At 41.5% G+C, this 15,333-nt stretch overlaps 1 protein-coding gene across 3 annotated transcripts in view; it reads left to right on the top strand.

Moving 5' to 3' along the window:
* znf827 (zinc finger protein 827) overlaps window positions 1-15,333 on the top strand; it is a 73,237-nt gene that overhangs the window by 51,474 nt on the left and 6,430 nt on the right. For all 3 annotated transcript variants that reach the window (XM_013909284.1, XM_005726949.1, XM_005726948.2), the window contains exons 7-11: window positions 1,095-1,149; window positions 1,286-1,386; window positions 8,655-8,792; window positions 10,001-10,172; window positions 12,060-12,226. In XM_013909284.1, coding sequence (XP_013764738.1) covers window positions 1,095-1,149; window positions 1,286-1,386; window positions 8,655-8,792; window positions 10,001-10,172; window positions 12,060-12,226 — 633 coding nt within the window. The remainder of the gene's footprint in view (window positions 1-1,094; window positions 1,150-1,285; window positions 1,387-8,654; window positions 8,793-10,000; window positions 10,173-12,059; window positions 12,227-15,333) is intronic.

Raw genomic sequence — 15,333 nt, 5'->3', positions numbered from 1 at the left:
CCTATTTACAGATGGGTAAAACATTAGAGGATAAAGCTGAACCATTAACCTCCAACAGTGAGCTGTTACACTGTGGGGGGCTTTCTGGGTTTACTTGTCCCCTCAGACTCATGTGTAAATGCATAACTTATTCTGTGGTCTCATTGTTGCACTGATGAGGCATTAGCAGGTTCGTACAGCGTGACGGTGCCTGCATCCATTGGGCAAGAGGTGGTCACTGAATGGTTGGTTACATATGGAGGTGTTGTGAGTCACATTCTGTGAACTTTCCATGCAGCAAATCTCAATTGAGTTGAACACCGGAGGAAGACTTTGGTGTGGAATGTGTGCATACAGTGTAATACAGTCGAATATTAAACATTCCCATCGTTTTCAACCTTCATGTTATTGAAGGTGATTCAGCTCTTGTGCTGTGGTTTGAGTCCATAGGTGCAAGAGTAGTGGTGTTGATTTAGATACTAAAATGTTGACAGTTTTTGTTCCCCCCCCCCCTACATTATCATACAAGAGCATGACCGTACACCAACACATGTGTCATCTGGGTAGGCTAATGCATATCTGGGCAGCCGTGCACATTGTTATTTTTAATTTTTTTAAATGCTTGCAAATTGGTGTTGTTGGGCGAGCTCGTGGCGCAAAGGTCAGCAGACCCGCTGGAGAAACTCCCACTAATCCAGATGGCCAGTGGCCTCCCTACTGGCTGTGGCAAACCTGCACTTTACGTGAGCATAGCTTAACTTGGCAGTCTGGCCATAAGTTCACTTGCCGTTGTCCTGATTGTGTCACAACCGATCAAGAAGGAAAGTTAGGACAGCGCTGTTTAATTATTCATCCGATGGCTTGATCTGTGTGATTCCTCTGAATAGCAGCTCATGTGTCAAACTAAGATTGTCTGGGATGTTGGATAAATCTCTGCACATGTTTCATCTCTGTGTCACTGTCAGACAGCGACTTACGACCCACGGGGCGTTTTAGGAAACTTGCCGACTAACACTGAGCCTAAATGGACAGCTTGTCACCGGTCCCTCAAATTTGAGCACAGTGGTTTGACAGAAAAGATATCTAAACGTATGGTTTATTGTTTTTCTCTCCAGAAAAAGTCAGCAAAGCCAACAACCACAAAGACAGTAACATGGTGGGGATAAACAGGTAAGTCTGTAAACAGACTGTAAATACACGTGTTTTTGTTCAATGTCTGATCAGTAATTACATGGCTTGAATATTGGGTTGGTTTGATGGCCGTGTAAGTAGGCTGTGTGATTTATTTCATGTCTCTCCATTTCAGTCCATTTCTGGACGAGTGCTTCAGACAATCACCCTTTAACTCGCGCTCCAAGAGCACTTCGCCCGCAGAGGCCAGCTCCTCTACCAGGGTACCATTCAACGGTGAGACACGTTACCGACACACACTGTGGGCCAACATCATCACGGGGAAACACGGACATGTAGATAAAAGTTAAAGATGCGGGATTCGAGTTCTAGTGTTTTCAATTAGACCTAAAGACAAATTTAAAAATGATAATTTATATGGAATTTAAATAATTGATCACATAAAGAAAAGTAATTTGCTTATTGATCGAGAATGAAAATCATTGTGGCCTCAGCTAAAAAAAAAAAAAAAAATCAGTGAATTGATCGGGTGTCTTTGTGTTTTGTTACAAGAGAAACTGGACTAAAAAAAGTCCTCCGCAGCTCGACAAAATATGAGACTTAATTAACTGCCAGGACTCGGTATCGCTGCATCATTCATGGTCTTTAAAGGTTCCAAGTCTTCATGTTGTTCTCGCTACAGCTTCGGGAAATAATTGATAATGTGGAGTTGCTCATTACCTGCTTTCTTACAATATACAGTATGTCCACAGATTAATACTCTTCGTGTGAATACAGCACACACACACACACTCTCACACACACACACACACACTGTGGTTAAACCACTCCTCTCACCTTTTCATATATAGAGCTGCTTCAGGCCCTTCTGAACTCTCGCACATTTCCCCAACCTGAAGGCTCTGCTCAGGGCATCCCCTCTCTTCCCCTCTTTCCTGGCATCTCAGAACTTCCCTCCTTGTTCCTTTGGCAGTAAGAGATCCAGAGGTTAATTAGCTTGTGCCAGCTTTGCCTGTCCCTCTGCCAGTTAATGAAAATCTGATTGGCTTCTGGGTGTCAAGAGTGTCCTGAAAGTTAATTCGCCCAGCCCACCTCCCCCTTTCCCTTGTGTGTTTAAGCTTCACATTCAGCCTCTGCTGCCTTTTCTCTCTCTCTCTCTGTCTTTTTTCTTTCTTTTACAGTTGCACCATTTCTCTTTCCTCCCTCATTCATTGTGTCCGCGTTTTATTGCGTCTCCATTGCCTTCGATCGGTAAGTTTGCCCACCGCAGCTGTAGGGAGGCAGACCTTTAAACATATTTTCAGTTCATTGGTCGATGAACTGCCATCTTTTCCCTGCCACTTTGTGCCACCTTTCCTTTATAGCGCAGATGTCACTGTGCGGTTTTGATCCTGCGTCAGCTGTCAAAGGCATACCTCGAGTCTTTGTTTAGCACTCCTGTGTAATATAATGATTATACATTCCACTGGACTCCACTTTGTTAAATAACTTTTATAATGTAAGTTATAAATAGAAGTGTATAGGGGAAGACAGTATTTTCCTGGAAAATGCTGCCATTCAGCTGCTGTGGCCATGAGAAGACAAAAAGAAAAGATGTGCCGCAACTTATAAAAGGTGATCAGTGTGGTTTTGTTTTGTTTTTTAAGTCTTTAGTTTGCCCACAGTCAGAGAGTTTCACTAAATACCAGAGATGTAAAGTTTTCTGTTTTAATTTAGTCTTTTCATAAAATTCCTCAAATTTTGGTTCTTTTGGGGTTTTTCCCTATAAAAATATGTAAAAACCAATGAGCAGAAAATGACAGCTTACCAGTATGAACAAATGTCTTTAATTCTTTTGTTTGTTATTAACATGACTTGGTCTTAAATTTTAATTTATTTTATTTTATTTATTTTTTAATTTGTCTGAGTGTTTAATCTGATCCAATCAACAGCTAAAATTCCAAAATTAGGTTGGTTTTTTTTGTTTGTTTGTTTGTTTGTTTTTTTGAAGATGGACTTATTCTGTTTGTAGATCCCAACTTCAAAGTTTCCTTTAACATTCGATTTAGACATACTATGGTCCGGTCACACTATTGGGAAACAGTGGTTGTCATCTTCAGAGCAACTTTGTTGCATCAAAACTGCAAATAAAACCGAGGCAGCTCTCAGGTTAAAATTGAATGAGGTCAAACCAGCTCTTATATCCAATTGCAAACTGTAATACAGCCTTTAACTGTAATAGACACACAAAAAATAAAAATCACAAAACTGTTGCATGTACATACACAAACTCAGGTTAACCGCTTACACATCATAGGTTTGAAACAGAAATTCCTCCATAGACAGTGATGTACTTGCTACAAGACGGCGACTTAACTGCAAAATGATACCTGCACTCTGCAACCTTACTTTATATAGGAATATAACCAGCTGAGTCGATTCCCTCTGTTGGAAGAAGATGAGTTGCACCTGAGCGTGCAGTCTGATTCAGATTAATTGCAACATGTTCGCAATCTGTCTGCGTTTAGAAATTAAAAGGAAGTTACTTGCAAACCTCCAATCTGAGTTATTGCATCCAGTTCAAGTTGACCACAGCTGTTTGATACAGGTTGCCTCTCACCAGGCGACCCATGCAGTCGCCTTGCAATCCAAAGTCATTATCCAGACTTGTAAGGAGGTGACTGAGCCTTTAAACAGCTAGTTGATATCTTATTTGATGTCAGTGTAAGTTAACGATTTTTCTATGAAAACCTGCATTTTTAATTTCAGGTGTGCGTGTGTGCAGTTTATCCAAACCAGTTGAAATTTCACTTGATCATTTTTAATCAGTATAGATCCTCCGGCTTAATATATAGTGTTCAAAAATTAAGGACTACGCTAAAGCACACTTGAAATAATCAAGTTGAAAATCATGACGGACAAATGACCGGATTCAAAATTACACCAAAAATCAAAATGAAATTGTTCCAGTATTTTTTTTTTTTTTAAATGGCTGCACTATTGTTGTCATCTACAAACTACACTTTAATTTGTCCGTCCACCCCCTGGAAAAAACAAACAAAAAAAATCCATAAAAGAACTTAAAACCAGACTGTGAACTGCATAACAGGCGACATAACGGCTTCAGCAGAGCGTCTGTAGCACAAAAATGCTCTCCATTATGAAGCAGCTAATGGAGCAGCTATCATGCAGAGATGAAGCTGAAAAGTGTGAGCATTTCCCTTTAAGCAAGAAAGAGAGAATAAATGAGTAGGAGTTAGTGTGATACCAGTGTGACTTGAGGAGTTTGCTGTCTCCTCCCTCCAGTCTGGGGTTTAACACAATCCTTCATTTCTTGTTTGCGTCCCTCTCTTCTGCTCTAATAGCACTAATTAAACCATTAACCACTTGAAGGCCCCTACACCCTAATTGGCTTAATCATCAGTGTGTATGCCGGGTCATGGCCTTGAGCCTCTGCTGTCTGGATTCTCATCACTCTGTGTGACCAAAACCATCCCCGAGTCTCACTTGTGTGAGTCAGGACAAGTTAATGCTTTCATGGGGTATACTTTAGCTTTAAGACATAATAAAGATTAGGATTTGTACAATAGGTCACAAACTGCGAATGAGTTTAAAAACCGATAGATGCAGGTAGATTCCAGCTAATGCAGGATGTCACCTTGAGGACTTTTACTGTGTTTATGCGTGTGAAGAAACACAAAGTCACTCGTTATTAACGTCACTAATGGTAGGTGTTGCTTGACACCGGCCTGCATGCATTTACCATCGTATTCCAGCCTCGTTCATCCTTCTCTGCAGCAGAGCGGTGAACGGGAAACAAGTATGATTACACATGTTCTCCCCCTTTTTTTCTTCTTTTTTTAAAATTGATTAAAGGTAATTAAATTCACAATGGGTTTCATGTTGTTTCAACATGTGACACCTTGCCTTTAATTCTGTTTCAAATTAGTTTTTTTTTTTAAAGGTCCAAACGAGTTCCAGACTGTTCTTTTAATCTATTTTTTACTTGCAGTCCCAAACCCAAAGCGACATTTTCGGATGTTTTCACATTGTCTGATCAGCAATCCAGAACTTTCCTACCAGAGGATATTTGACATTTCTGCATGTTAATCAATTTAAATGTTCATTCAGACAGTTTGACCTCCAGTTTAAAAACGATCTGGATGAATCAAGAAACTCAATCTGTAGTCAACTCCTTGAATCTTGAACACTTCCTTAGAAATACTGTCAAATCGTTATTTCACGAGTGGTTCAAGGTAGGAGAATTTTTGTTTTTGGCTTGAATCAAGTTTTATAAGAAAAGTAATTGTTTTGATAGAATTCTGTATCTGTTGTCTGGATGCATCTATTGTCTGGATTCCTAGCCGACACTTATTTCTCTGCAGAAAAGTCGAGCTGACTGTGCGTGATCTTGCTTTGACAGTTCCGAAACTCTGCGAGGAGACGGTGTGACGCAGATGACAGAACATGAACAAAGATATGCTAGATAAATTCAGTAGTTTGCATATGGAGGCTAGAGAGGCGATTTTTAAATGCGTGAAGCTGTGTGAGTCACTGCAGCAGCAGTGAAATGTCCTTTCACACCAACATCTGTTCTTTACCAGTTGCCACTAAACATGCCCCCAAAATGCCACAAAACAATCTTTGCTTTTTTTCCCTCATTGTGGTATTCAAACCCACACGAGTAGCTCATCGGCTGGCTAGACGGTATGTTTTAGGACAGCCTTTAAAAAAATAAAAAAGTGATAGCGAGCAGTTGTTAAATATCAACAGTGGACTGAAGTGCACTGATTTCCATCTGCAAAGAATCTAACTCTGAGCTAGTGGGAGGAATGAGCAGCATTTTTTCCTTTTCTTTATCGTCATTTAAAAAAAAAGAGACTAAAGAATTTTTAAAGATGCCTTTTTCACCTTTTAATGTCTTGCACATAGAAAGGTTTTGGCCAAGGCTACCTGTGTAGCCTGTTCCCTGAACAGCATAGACATTTGTAAATAAAATTTCTGCCTTCATTCATGGTAGTTGTACACCACAATGGGGTAAAAAAAAAAAGTGCTACATGCTTTTGCGTTTGTGAATTACTCCTTACTCTATTCATATGGTGGGGGTTAGTTCAAAGCTGTAACTTCTATTCTTCAGCGTCTGTCAAAGCAAGTGAAAATTCTCAGTGTTATTCTTTTTATGTCTTTCCTTCCATCCTCTCCCAAATGAAAGAGGTGAAATACAGCGAGGAGAGTTACAGTGGTGTGCTTGTGCTGCAGGCTTCAGAGCAAAGGACTTGTGCTTGCTGTTGACATTAAGAATGCATTTAGACTGCATCCCACCTGCAGGCTAAACAATGAGCATCTGTCAAATGGTGGCAGACAGGTTTCACTCTCGTGGGTTAGCAAATTAGCCCGCGGTGTATCAGTCGTTCTGCTGTTCAGACGAAGGGAATTAAGACTTTTTCATATTTATATGCCTGAAAATGTTTTGATTATGGGGCATATTTTCTCAAACAAGCCTTTTTTACCTTTCAAGCTTTTGGCTGTCGAACAGATTTTACCTTACAATCATCAAAAACGTGAACGCAGATTATAATTAAAATGCATTCGTAAAGAAGGAACTAACAAAACATGTCACCATTCTGTTTCATTTGCCCCGTTTCTTGTCCTGGTGGGTGATGGGTAGGCACACACAGGCACCTTTATGAATGTGAAACTATGTGAAATTATTACATTAGATTAGAAAATGTTTATGTACCCTTTTAAGAGCCAAATACTGTGACCACCCCTGCTTAACACACCTTTTGCATGCTGTAAGTGTCGTGTAGTATCTGGTCCCAAGATGGTTGCAGCAAATCCTTTTAATTCAATTCAAGTTTATTTATATTGTGCCAATTCTTAACATTTGCCTCAAGTGCTTTACACTGTAAGGTAAAGACCCTACAGTATTAAGGAGAAAAAACCCCATGAGCGAACATTTGGCAATAGTGGGAAGAAAAAACTTATTTTTAACAGGAAGGAACCTTCAGCAGAACCAGGCTCTGTGACGGCTATCCTGCACATCTGGTTAGAGCATAAGCTTATTGCAGCATAACTATCCAGACCTATAAGCTTTATCAAAAAGGAAACTTTTAAGCCTAATCCTACAAGTAGAGAGGGTGTCTGTCTCCCAAATCCACCCTGGGAGTTGGTTCTACAGGCAAGTGGCCTGATAGCTGAAGGCTCTGCCTCCCATTTTACTTTCAAAAACTCTTTGAATTACAACCAAGCTGAAGGTCTGAGAGCGAAGAGCTCTGTTAGGATAAGTCTTTAAGATATGACAGCGCCTGATTTTTCAAGACTTTATATGTGAGGAGAAGTATTTTAAATTAAATTCTGGATTTAACAGGGAGCCAGTGTAAGACGTTTGAGTTGGAGCGCGCATTGTTGGACTCGGCTGAGTCTTGTTCAAGCGTGTCCCCTTTAAAGCACCTTGAGGCAACTGTTTTTGTTATTTGGAGCTATATAAATCAAATTGCATTGAATTAAATTTTATTAAAAGCCTGTCAACATTATACTTTAAGCTGTCAAGAGATTTTTTTTTTTTTTTAACCCAGTTGAGAAACTTTGACTCTTATCTGATGACTCTTAGGGTCATGGGCCATGTTTTGGAGCTGCTGCTGCACCCAGAGAATATATGGGCCAAGAATTTTGCTCCGATGTAGTTGTTACTACAAACTGCATTCAAAAAGCTTCCTGTACCTGGATATTCACTTTCAAATATGCAATTATGAGGATAATTTAGTACACCAGATCATGTTTCCTACATTCAGTAAATTGACCTGCAGAACCAGCCTTTCCCTAAAGGTTTAATATATCTCAGACCATGACACATGCTGCTGTTATGAAATATCCAACATTGTTTGTTTCACTGTGGAGTGAGAATAATGTTTTGGGTCATCAGGGTAAATTTCAGGACTGCTTAGATTATGTCAGCTGGATGCAGGAGGGCAAAAAATGGCTGGCATTGTTCTGTCCACAGTTCAAAAATAAACCTTACGTATTTAAATTCACTAATAAGTATGAAAATTACAGTGTACACGCAAGATGTCCTTTTACTGCTGCTGTTTATCCTGCTGGGCTGCTCTTATTACTTTCTGCCTGTCCTGTGAAAAAAAAACGGCCTGGCTGCTAGGTCAATAATTATTAGATCCTGTCCTCAAAGAAAGCAAAGAAGCAGATTTCTTCAAATGTGAAAATATTTCTCAACGAAAATATGAACGGATGAGTGCGCCTCGATAAAGCTGCGTCACTGGTCTGAGGAGGGAAGTAATTGGGGCATCGTAGCGGGCTAATGTTGGAGCCTCATATCCCACCTGACAATAGATTATTGAATAAAAAGAAAATGCTTAAAACAGACGAGGAAAGCAAAGGTTACCCAATAATCCAGAGAACACTGTGGTTAGTAGAAGCTCACTTAGCACAGCAGTGCATGTAGAGCGTAAGTAACTTTGGCTGAGTTACAGCAGTCTGCAGTCGTTTCTGTAGCTGGCAGCAAATGATGGGAACGGTTTTCTCCGTGTGTGTGCACGTGTGTGTTCTAGACTCGGAAAAGGATGACGGAGAGCTGGGAAATGGGATCGCCCAGTGGAGATTAAACGAACAGCTTTTCCCCTGTCCCATTTGTGGCAAGGTGTTTGGTCGACAGCAGACCCTTTCTAGACACCTCTCCCTGCACACAGGTAAGTCACCGCCAGCATGCTGTGACGTCTTCTCCGTTCATGTGCAGGCATTAGGTATTCACCTGTGTTGTTGATGCTGCCCACAGTAAATAAATAAGGTTGACTAGACTAGATTACCCTTCCTTTAAAGAGATTACTACCATGATTAGTCTCACTGGGAAAACTGCCCGTCTAATTACCCAGCTAGAAGGATGCCACGGAGTATACACACACACACACACACACACACACACACACACACACACACACACACACACACACACACACACACACACACCCCAGTAATTCTGATCCTGCTACGATTGGTTAGCTCTTTCACTTTCTCTCTGGGAGTCTGCCTCACTCCCTTGTGTCCTGATTACCCTGTGTTTTTCAGACTCGGCCCGCCTTTGCACCCCATCGATTCATTCTACCCCATCGCCGCCGTCTTCCACAACTCTCCACTCTCCTCATTCCTTATTGGTTAAAAATGAATTAATAAATAAATAAAATGATTCTCCTGTTTGTAAAGTTTTTGTCTGTTCAGGATTAGTAACGAATAACTATACACACACAAAGTGCACAAATGGAGACTAGTGTACAAAATGCCCCCACACAATTGGACATGCTCTCACATTTAGCGTGCACACACTGCACGACATGCACGCTCACCATCTGAGAGTGTTGGCTGTGAACAGCTTGGCCACACCACGGAGAGCAGAAGCAGGGGCATATGTCAGTGTGATGGTCTTTTTGGTTTCCCCGGCGACATAAAGGTTGCCTGGCTTCGTGTCCTTGGGGCAAATGGCGTATGTGTACGCGCGCGCGTGTCTATGTGTAAGCATGTGTGTGTTTGAGCTGGATGTGCTGTTATGTTAATTTGTTTTCAGATAAAGAGAAGTGTGTATTTGCGTGGATTTCATAGCGCTCGCAAATTATTGGGAGATGATGTTCGTGTGTGCCTGTTGTTTTGTTTTTTTTGTTTGTTTGTTTGTTTGTTTTGTTTTTTTAAAACGTCTTGTGGTTTCTACATGTTTTTCCCAGAAATCTGGGGATCAGGTTTACAGTTGGGGTCGGGCGAAGGTGAGGCAGGGTTAAGCGTTAAGTAATTAGGTTTAGGCTTGCTTTAAAAGCTCGGAGGCTGAGCGCAACTTAATGAAATATCATCTGAGGTGATGTTTACAGTAACCCAGGGTCGTGTGTGTCTGTGTGTGTGTCTTTCCTTGCAGAAGAGAGGAAGTACAAGTGTCACCTGTGTCCTTATGCAGCCAAGTGCAGGGCTAACCTCAATCAGCACCTGACCATCCACTCTGTCAAGCTGGTCAACACAGATGCTGAGCAGATTGTCAGCGCTGTTACAGCTGACTCCACCGAGCGCAAGAACTGCCCGTACTACTACAGGTAGGACCACGTGTTACCACCACACCTGCTGAGGACATCTCCAGCCAGTACCACATAGTGGATTTAGGCTTTTCAAAAAAAAAAAAATATATATATATATTTATTTCTCTGATGTACAATTACACCCTCTCTCTGCCACTGCTACATGTTAAAGGTTTGTTTTCATTTTATCTGAAACATGCTCGTTCGCCTTCTTGCTAAAGGTTCAGATGAGGAGATGAAGTAGATGTGCTCTTGTGTCTGTGCTTTTCACATGAACCAAGACCCAGTGAACAGTTGTGCAAAAGTCCCACATTTCCTTATGTTTTGCTGGGAAGCTGAGAAATGAGTGTTGCAGAAATATGTTAGCGATACATGGAAATACAGTATAAAAAACAAAACAGAGTTTGAAATTCTAACAAGCTTGAGAAAGTCAACATTTGGTGTGACCACCTTTATTCTTCAAAACAGCCTGAACTCTCTTAGCAGGTTTTCCTCTGACTTCTTTAAGTAGTCTTCAGGATTAGTTCTCCAGGTTTCTTGAAGGATAATCAAAGCTCTTCTCTGGATGTTGGCTGCCTTTTGTTCTTTTCTCTGTCAAGATGATCCCACCCTGCTTCAATAATGTCGCGTTCTGGGCTCTGGGGAGGCCAATCCATGACTGATGGTGTTCCACTGCATGTGTGTTTTTGTTTTGTTTTTAAATCCAGGATGCTGGACACTTTCCTGTGCTCATAATTCCGTCATTTTTCACAAGACCCCCAACAACCCTGGCTGAAATCCAGCCCCAAACCATGACACAGTGTCCACGGTGTTTTACAGATGACTGTAGGCACTCACTTGTTGTATTTTTCAGTCCAATTCGTGTTTAATGTGGAACACTTCAGCTTTTTCTCTTCCTTAAGAATGACTTCTTGACAGCCAACCTTCCACTGAGACCATTTGTGATGGAGCTTCAGTGAACAGTAGATGGATATCAGCTAAAGGGCCAGATACATCTGTCTGGTCCTGTGTCGGGTCTTTGCTGTTTTTGTTTGTTTTTTCTATTTTTTCTGGATCTTTTAAGGATGTCTAAAATTGCTGTCCATAAATCAATTTATGATTGATAGTTTTTATTTGATTTGTTTTGTTTGTTAGCCCTGCTATCTTCTTTTCTCCTCCTTGTCCAATTTTGTAAAAAAAAAAAATTAAGGACATACTGGACACCAAATCAAGAATCAAGCTTTTGGGGAATCATCTTGTTGGTATAAAAATGGTCTTTTTTTGCATTTTTGTAGATTCAGCTATTTGTGTGACACGCTGCTAGTTAGGACCTGAATCAAGTATTTAAAATTGGTTCATCCCTTCAGTTAGGTGCCCTTTTTCTAATTAATTGATTTGTTTTTTTGCTATTGCACAACAACACTTTAAAATAAATTAAAATAGGTCTTGTTCCTTGGAAGCAAAACATAAAGCACTGTAGCTTAGCATAAAGAGTGGTGTGGCTTTTTTGGAGGACAACAAACAAATAAACTCAATTGTGGGGTTTTTATTATATATATTTAAAAATAAACAGCTACTCTCTTCTGGTAAAAACAGCTTGGATTTTGATTTGTGAGCAGCTTGGTTGAACAAACAGAGCTTAGCTAATCATCTCTTCTTTCTGTAAATGTCTGCAAAAAAATCTAACTGGATGAATTTCCAAGATGTAACTCGACACTTTAATGTGTCCAATGTCTTTTAAAATAGGTCAGTTGCACTATTTCTGAATTGTATGTTATCTTCAGCAGTCTTTATCACGTTGAGAGGAATGTAGCTACAACATACCATTTGGCAGTTCTTGCAGGGAAAATCTAACACTGAAGCGGCCCGTCGGCCTCCTCTCATTCTCACCCTCTTCCTCCTTCTTCCTCTCTGTTCTCTGTCCAGCTGCCATGTGTGTGGTTTCCAGACGGAGCTGAATGCCCAGTTTGTCAGCCACATGTCGCTCCATGTGGACAAGGAGCAGTGGATGTTCTCGCTCTGCTGCAGCGTCTGTGACTATGTGTGCATGGAGGAGACCGACATGAGGAACCACATCAGCACTGGGCACACAGGTACAGATAGCTGGCCTGACTTTTGGTGGTGACAGCACTGATGAGAGAGTCTTTGATTTTTTTTTTTTTTGTTTGATTGTTTGTATGTGTATTGTTGGAGTGAGCTGATGATCAGTTTATGGAAGAAAATGTTAGGAAAGTTCTGCAAAAAGAAAAAATACGCTCCAACTCATCAGCAAAGCATCAAATATTCACACAATTTGCTTTTTGTTTTTCTGTTTTTCCTAAACAGAAAAAGCTCACCCTCTGGCGAGGCTGAAATATTAGACTTTACTGTTTCAGCCTCCTGCTCTGTCTCATTAGCTGCTGGAAGGCTAATGTTAGCTGCGTGTTAGCATACCGCTGCCACGCTACTCGCAGCTTTTTGAATGATTCACATTTCACCGTTTCCCTCCTCGTCTGCTCTCCTCGCGTCTAGTCCCACCCACAAGAGGATGCAAGGAGTCCAGGCAAAAAGCGTCCTTGAATCTGAACCTCATTTTTAAAGCGACTGGTTATGTGTGACATGTGGCAGAGATGCATGGCCTGCCCGCTGTTACACTGTCACAGCCTACTGTTGGATAGCAGATGTCAGATGAGACTACCGGCGTTCAGGAAGAGCTTTTATATTTCAACTTAATAACTCAACATTTCATGTTATTTTCTTATTACTTTATATCTTAGGATGTTAATTGTATTTAATTAAAAAAAAAACACACTTTTGGCTTCTGAATGGCAAAAAAATGACTTGAATTGATGAATTTCTTTTCAGCAGCAGAAACAAGCTTCTCATAGATGCACTTAATGGATAAGGAGGAAGACTTAGTTGTAGAGTCCTCCTCATACCATGGGCCAGATTTACTAAAGGGGGGGAAGGTGCTATACTCCTGTGGTTAGTTTTACGGGTGATTTACAGATGTTGCGCTCTAAATCACTTGCGTCTTTTTTTGAATATCGAGCGCGAAACATGTCTTTTTTCCATCTGAAATGTTGGTGTAATTGGCAGTAAATCAAAGTTTTTGTGCATGATTTAAATATTCCCCTCCAGATATTAAAGAAAGGAACTAAAAGAAATACAATATTTTCTTTTTCACACCTAAACCTAATTTGGTGTAAAACGTATAGGTGTTATCTGTGTCTCACGCCTCTGTAATATGTCATGGGTGCAAACGGTGCCACAGAGGATACATCTGCGCACCCTCAATCAGGCCTCCTCCCTTCGTTCCTGCCTCCTCTCAGTGCGTTCTAGGAAACGATAGATGTTTCAGAACGGCACACTAACATGATTTCCCGGTCACAGGTAGGAGGAGATGAGGAATCACGTAAACTCGATGGAGAACTCTTTCCCATATGGGCGGGACTTAACCGCACTCCGCGTCTTTTAATCTCCTTTCTGCTCGCTGTTGTTTCTGCGGGTCCTCAGACCTGTTCTGCAAAAGTACCCGATTCAGCTCCCGCAGAAAAAGAGATTTATGGAGTTATTTTCAAAATTACTCTCGCATGGAAGAGTGGGTGGTAGCTTACACATTGTGGCTCTTGGTCGCAGCTCAGAATATAAATACAGTGCGGTATTTGGACAGTGACACATTTTCTATTATTTTGGCTCTGCACTCCAACACATGGAGTTTAAATTTAAACAACGGGTGAGGTTAAAGAGCTCTCCCCCCCCTTAGCAGCGCAGATAGGGCGAGCAGGGCAATCGTAGGGCTCCTCCTCTGCTCACCTGTATGTGAACAACTTAAAGATAAAGTGCTCGGTAATAAGCATTTGAGTTGGCTGGCATATGTGCGTTTTGTGAACAGATATCAAATTTGAGAGAAATAAAAAGCATAATCACAGCAATATAAACTCTGCCACTGTTTAAATATTTATGGGCTGCTTTTGTGTAATTAAAGGAAATCACTATGGGCTGTTTTAAGCAAAAACATCTTAATGTAACCCTTGATAAAAACACATTTCAGAGGACAGAGGGAAAGACGAGCGGCAGAGCTGGGTTTCATAAACAAGTCTCCTCCAATCGACCTTCTTTGGACTTTTAAAGCTGCTGGTCTGAACCTCTGGTGGTCGATATGACTGTTTTTGTCTAAAACAGCTTTGTCCAGTTTATTGCTGACGTTGTGCTCCTCTGCTAGTGCTCCTTGTTTGTGTGTGTGTTTGCTCCTTATGTGTGGGTGGGAGGGTGGGATTGTCCGGCCCAGACAGCTGAGGGGTCTTTCAGAGGCCACGGCGGCCTTGTTTATCTGAGAAGGTTGGCCCTTATCGTGCCTGAGGGGGGGAAAATCAATAGGCCTCGGGTCCTTTTGGAGACGAGCTGGGTTTACGATGCCACTTTGGCCATCTTTTAAGTCTCTCAGCGTCTCTTGGCATTTATCTCAGCTTCGCACAAGATGGACACCAGTGGCAAACGCACAAACGGTGGCGGGAGGGGGTACGAGCGACTTCAACTGTAGAGACGTGCATCCCGCCTTTTTTCGTGAGGATGTTTTAATGATTTGTCAAAGGTCCTGCCCATTTTTGGTGAAGTGTCAAAAGTGTCAGGTGGTCGGAGAGGGTGGGCTCAGCAGCCTGTCAGATGTTTGGACACACCCAGGCGCGAGATGGCAGAGAGCTCACCGGGTGTTTGAGCCGACCCCCTCCGGTGAAGTTTGCAGTGAGTGGGGGGTGGCGGGGGCTTGTGTGGGTGGGATTTCATAAGAAGGGAGGAGTGAAAATTTGCGTCTTTATTTCTCTTTATCATAAATGTTGCTGGACAGTCACAGAAAAGTTATTCTGTGAAAGAAAATTAAATATTTCTCAGTTAAGTGTGTTTTAAGGTCGAGTCTCGGTGGCTCAGGGCATTCCCTCCCCGCTTGCATCTTTTGCCATTAGCCTTTGGGATATTATAAGAGAAGGCCAGCAGATGATAAATACTGCAGCAAAGGAGACAGAGGCACGCTGTATTTAAAAGCTGCTGAGACCGTGCTGTGAATGACCCTGGTATATTTAGATTTGATTGAAGGCGCTTCGTCATCTTGTGATACCAGGCGGGGGGAGACGCATGTGCGCTGCATGTGCACATTCCTGTACATTTTATGCGTGTGTGTGTGTGTGTGTGTGTGTGTGTGTGTGTGTGTGTGTGTGTGTGTGTG

This window comes from Pundamilia nyererei, unplaced genomic scaffold (genome assembly GCF_000239375.1).
Source record: "Pundamilia nyererei isolate P.nyererei 1_Seehausen unplaced genomic scaffold, PunNye1.0 scaffold00022, whole genome shotgun sequence".
Lineage (NCBI taxonomy): Eukaryota > Metazoa > Chordata > Actinopteri > Cichliformes > Cichlidae > Pundamilia > Pundamilia nyererei.
This window is presented reverse-complemented; position numbering and strand designations above follow the sequence as displayed.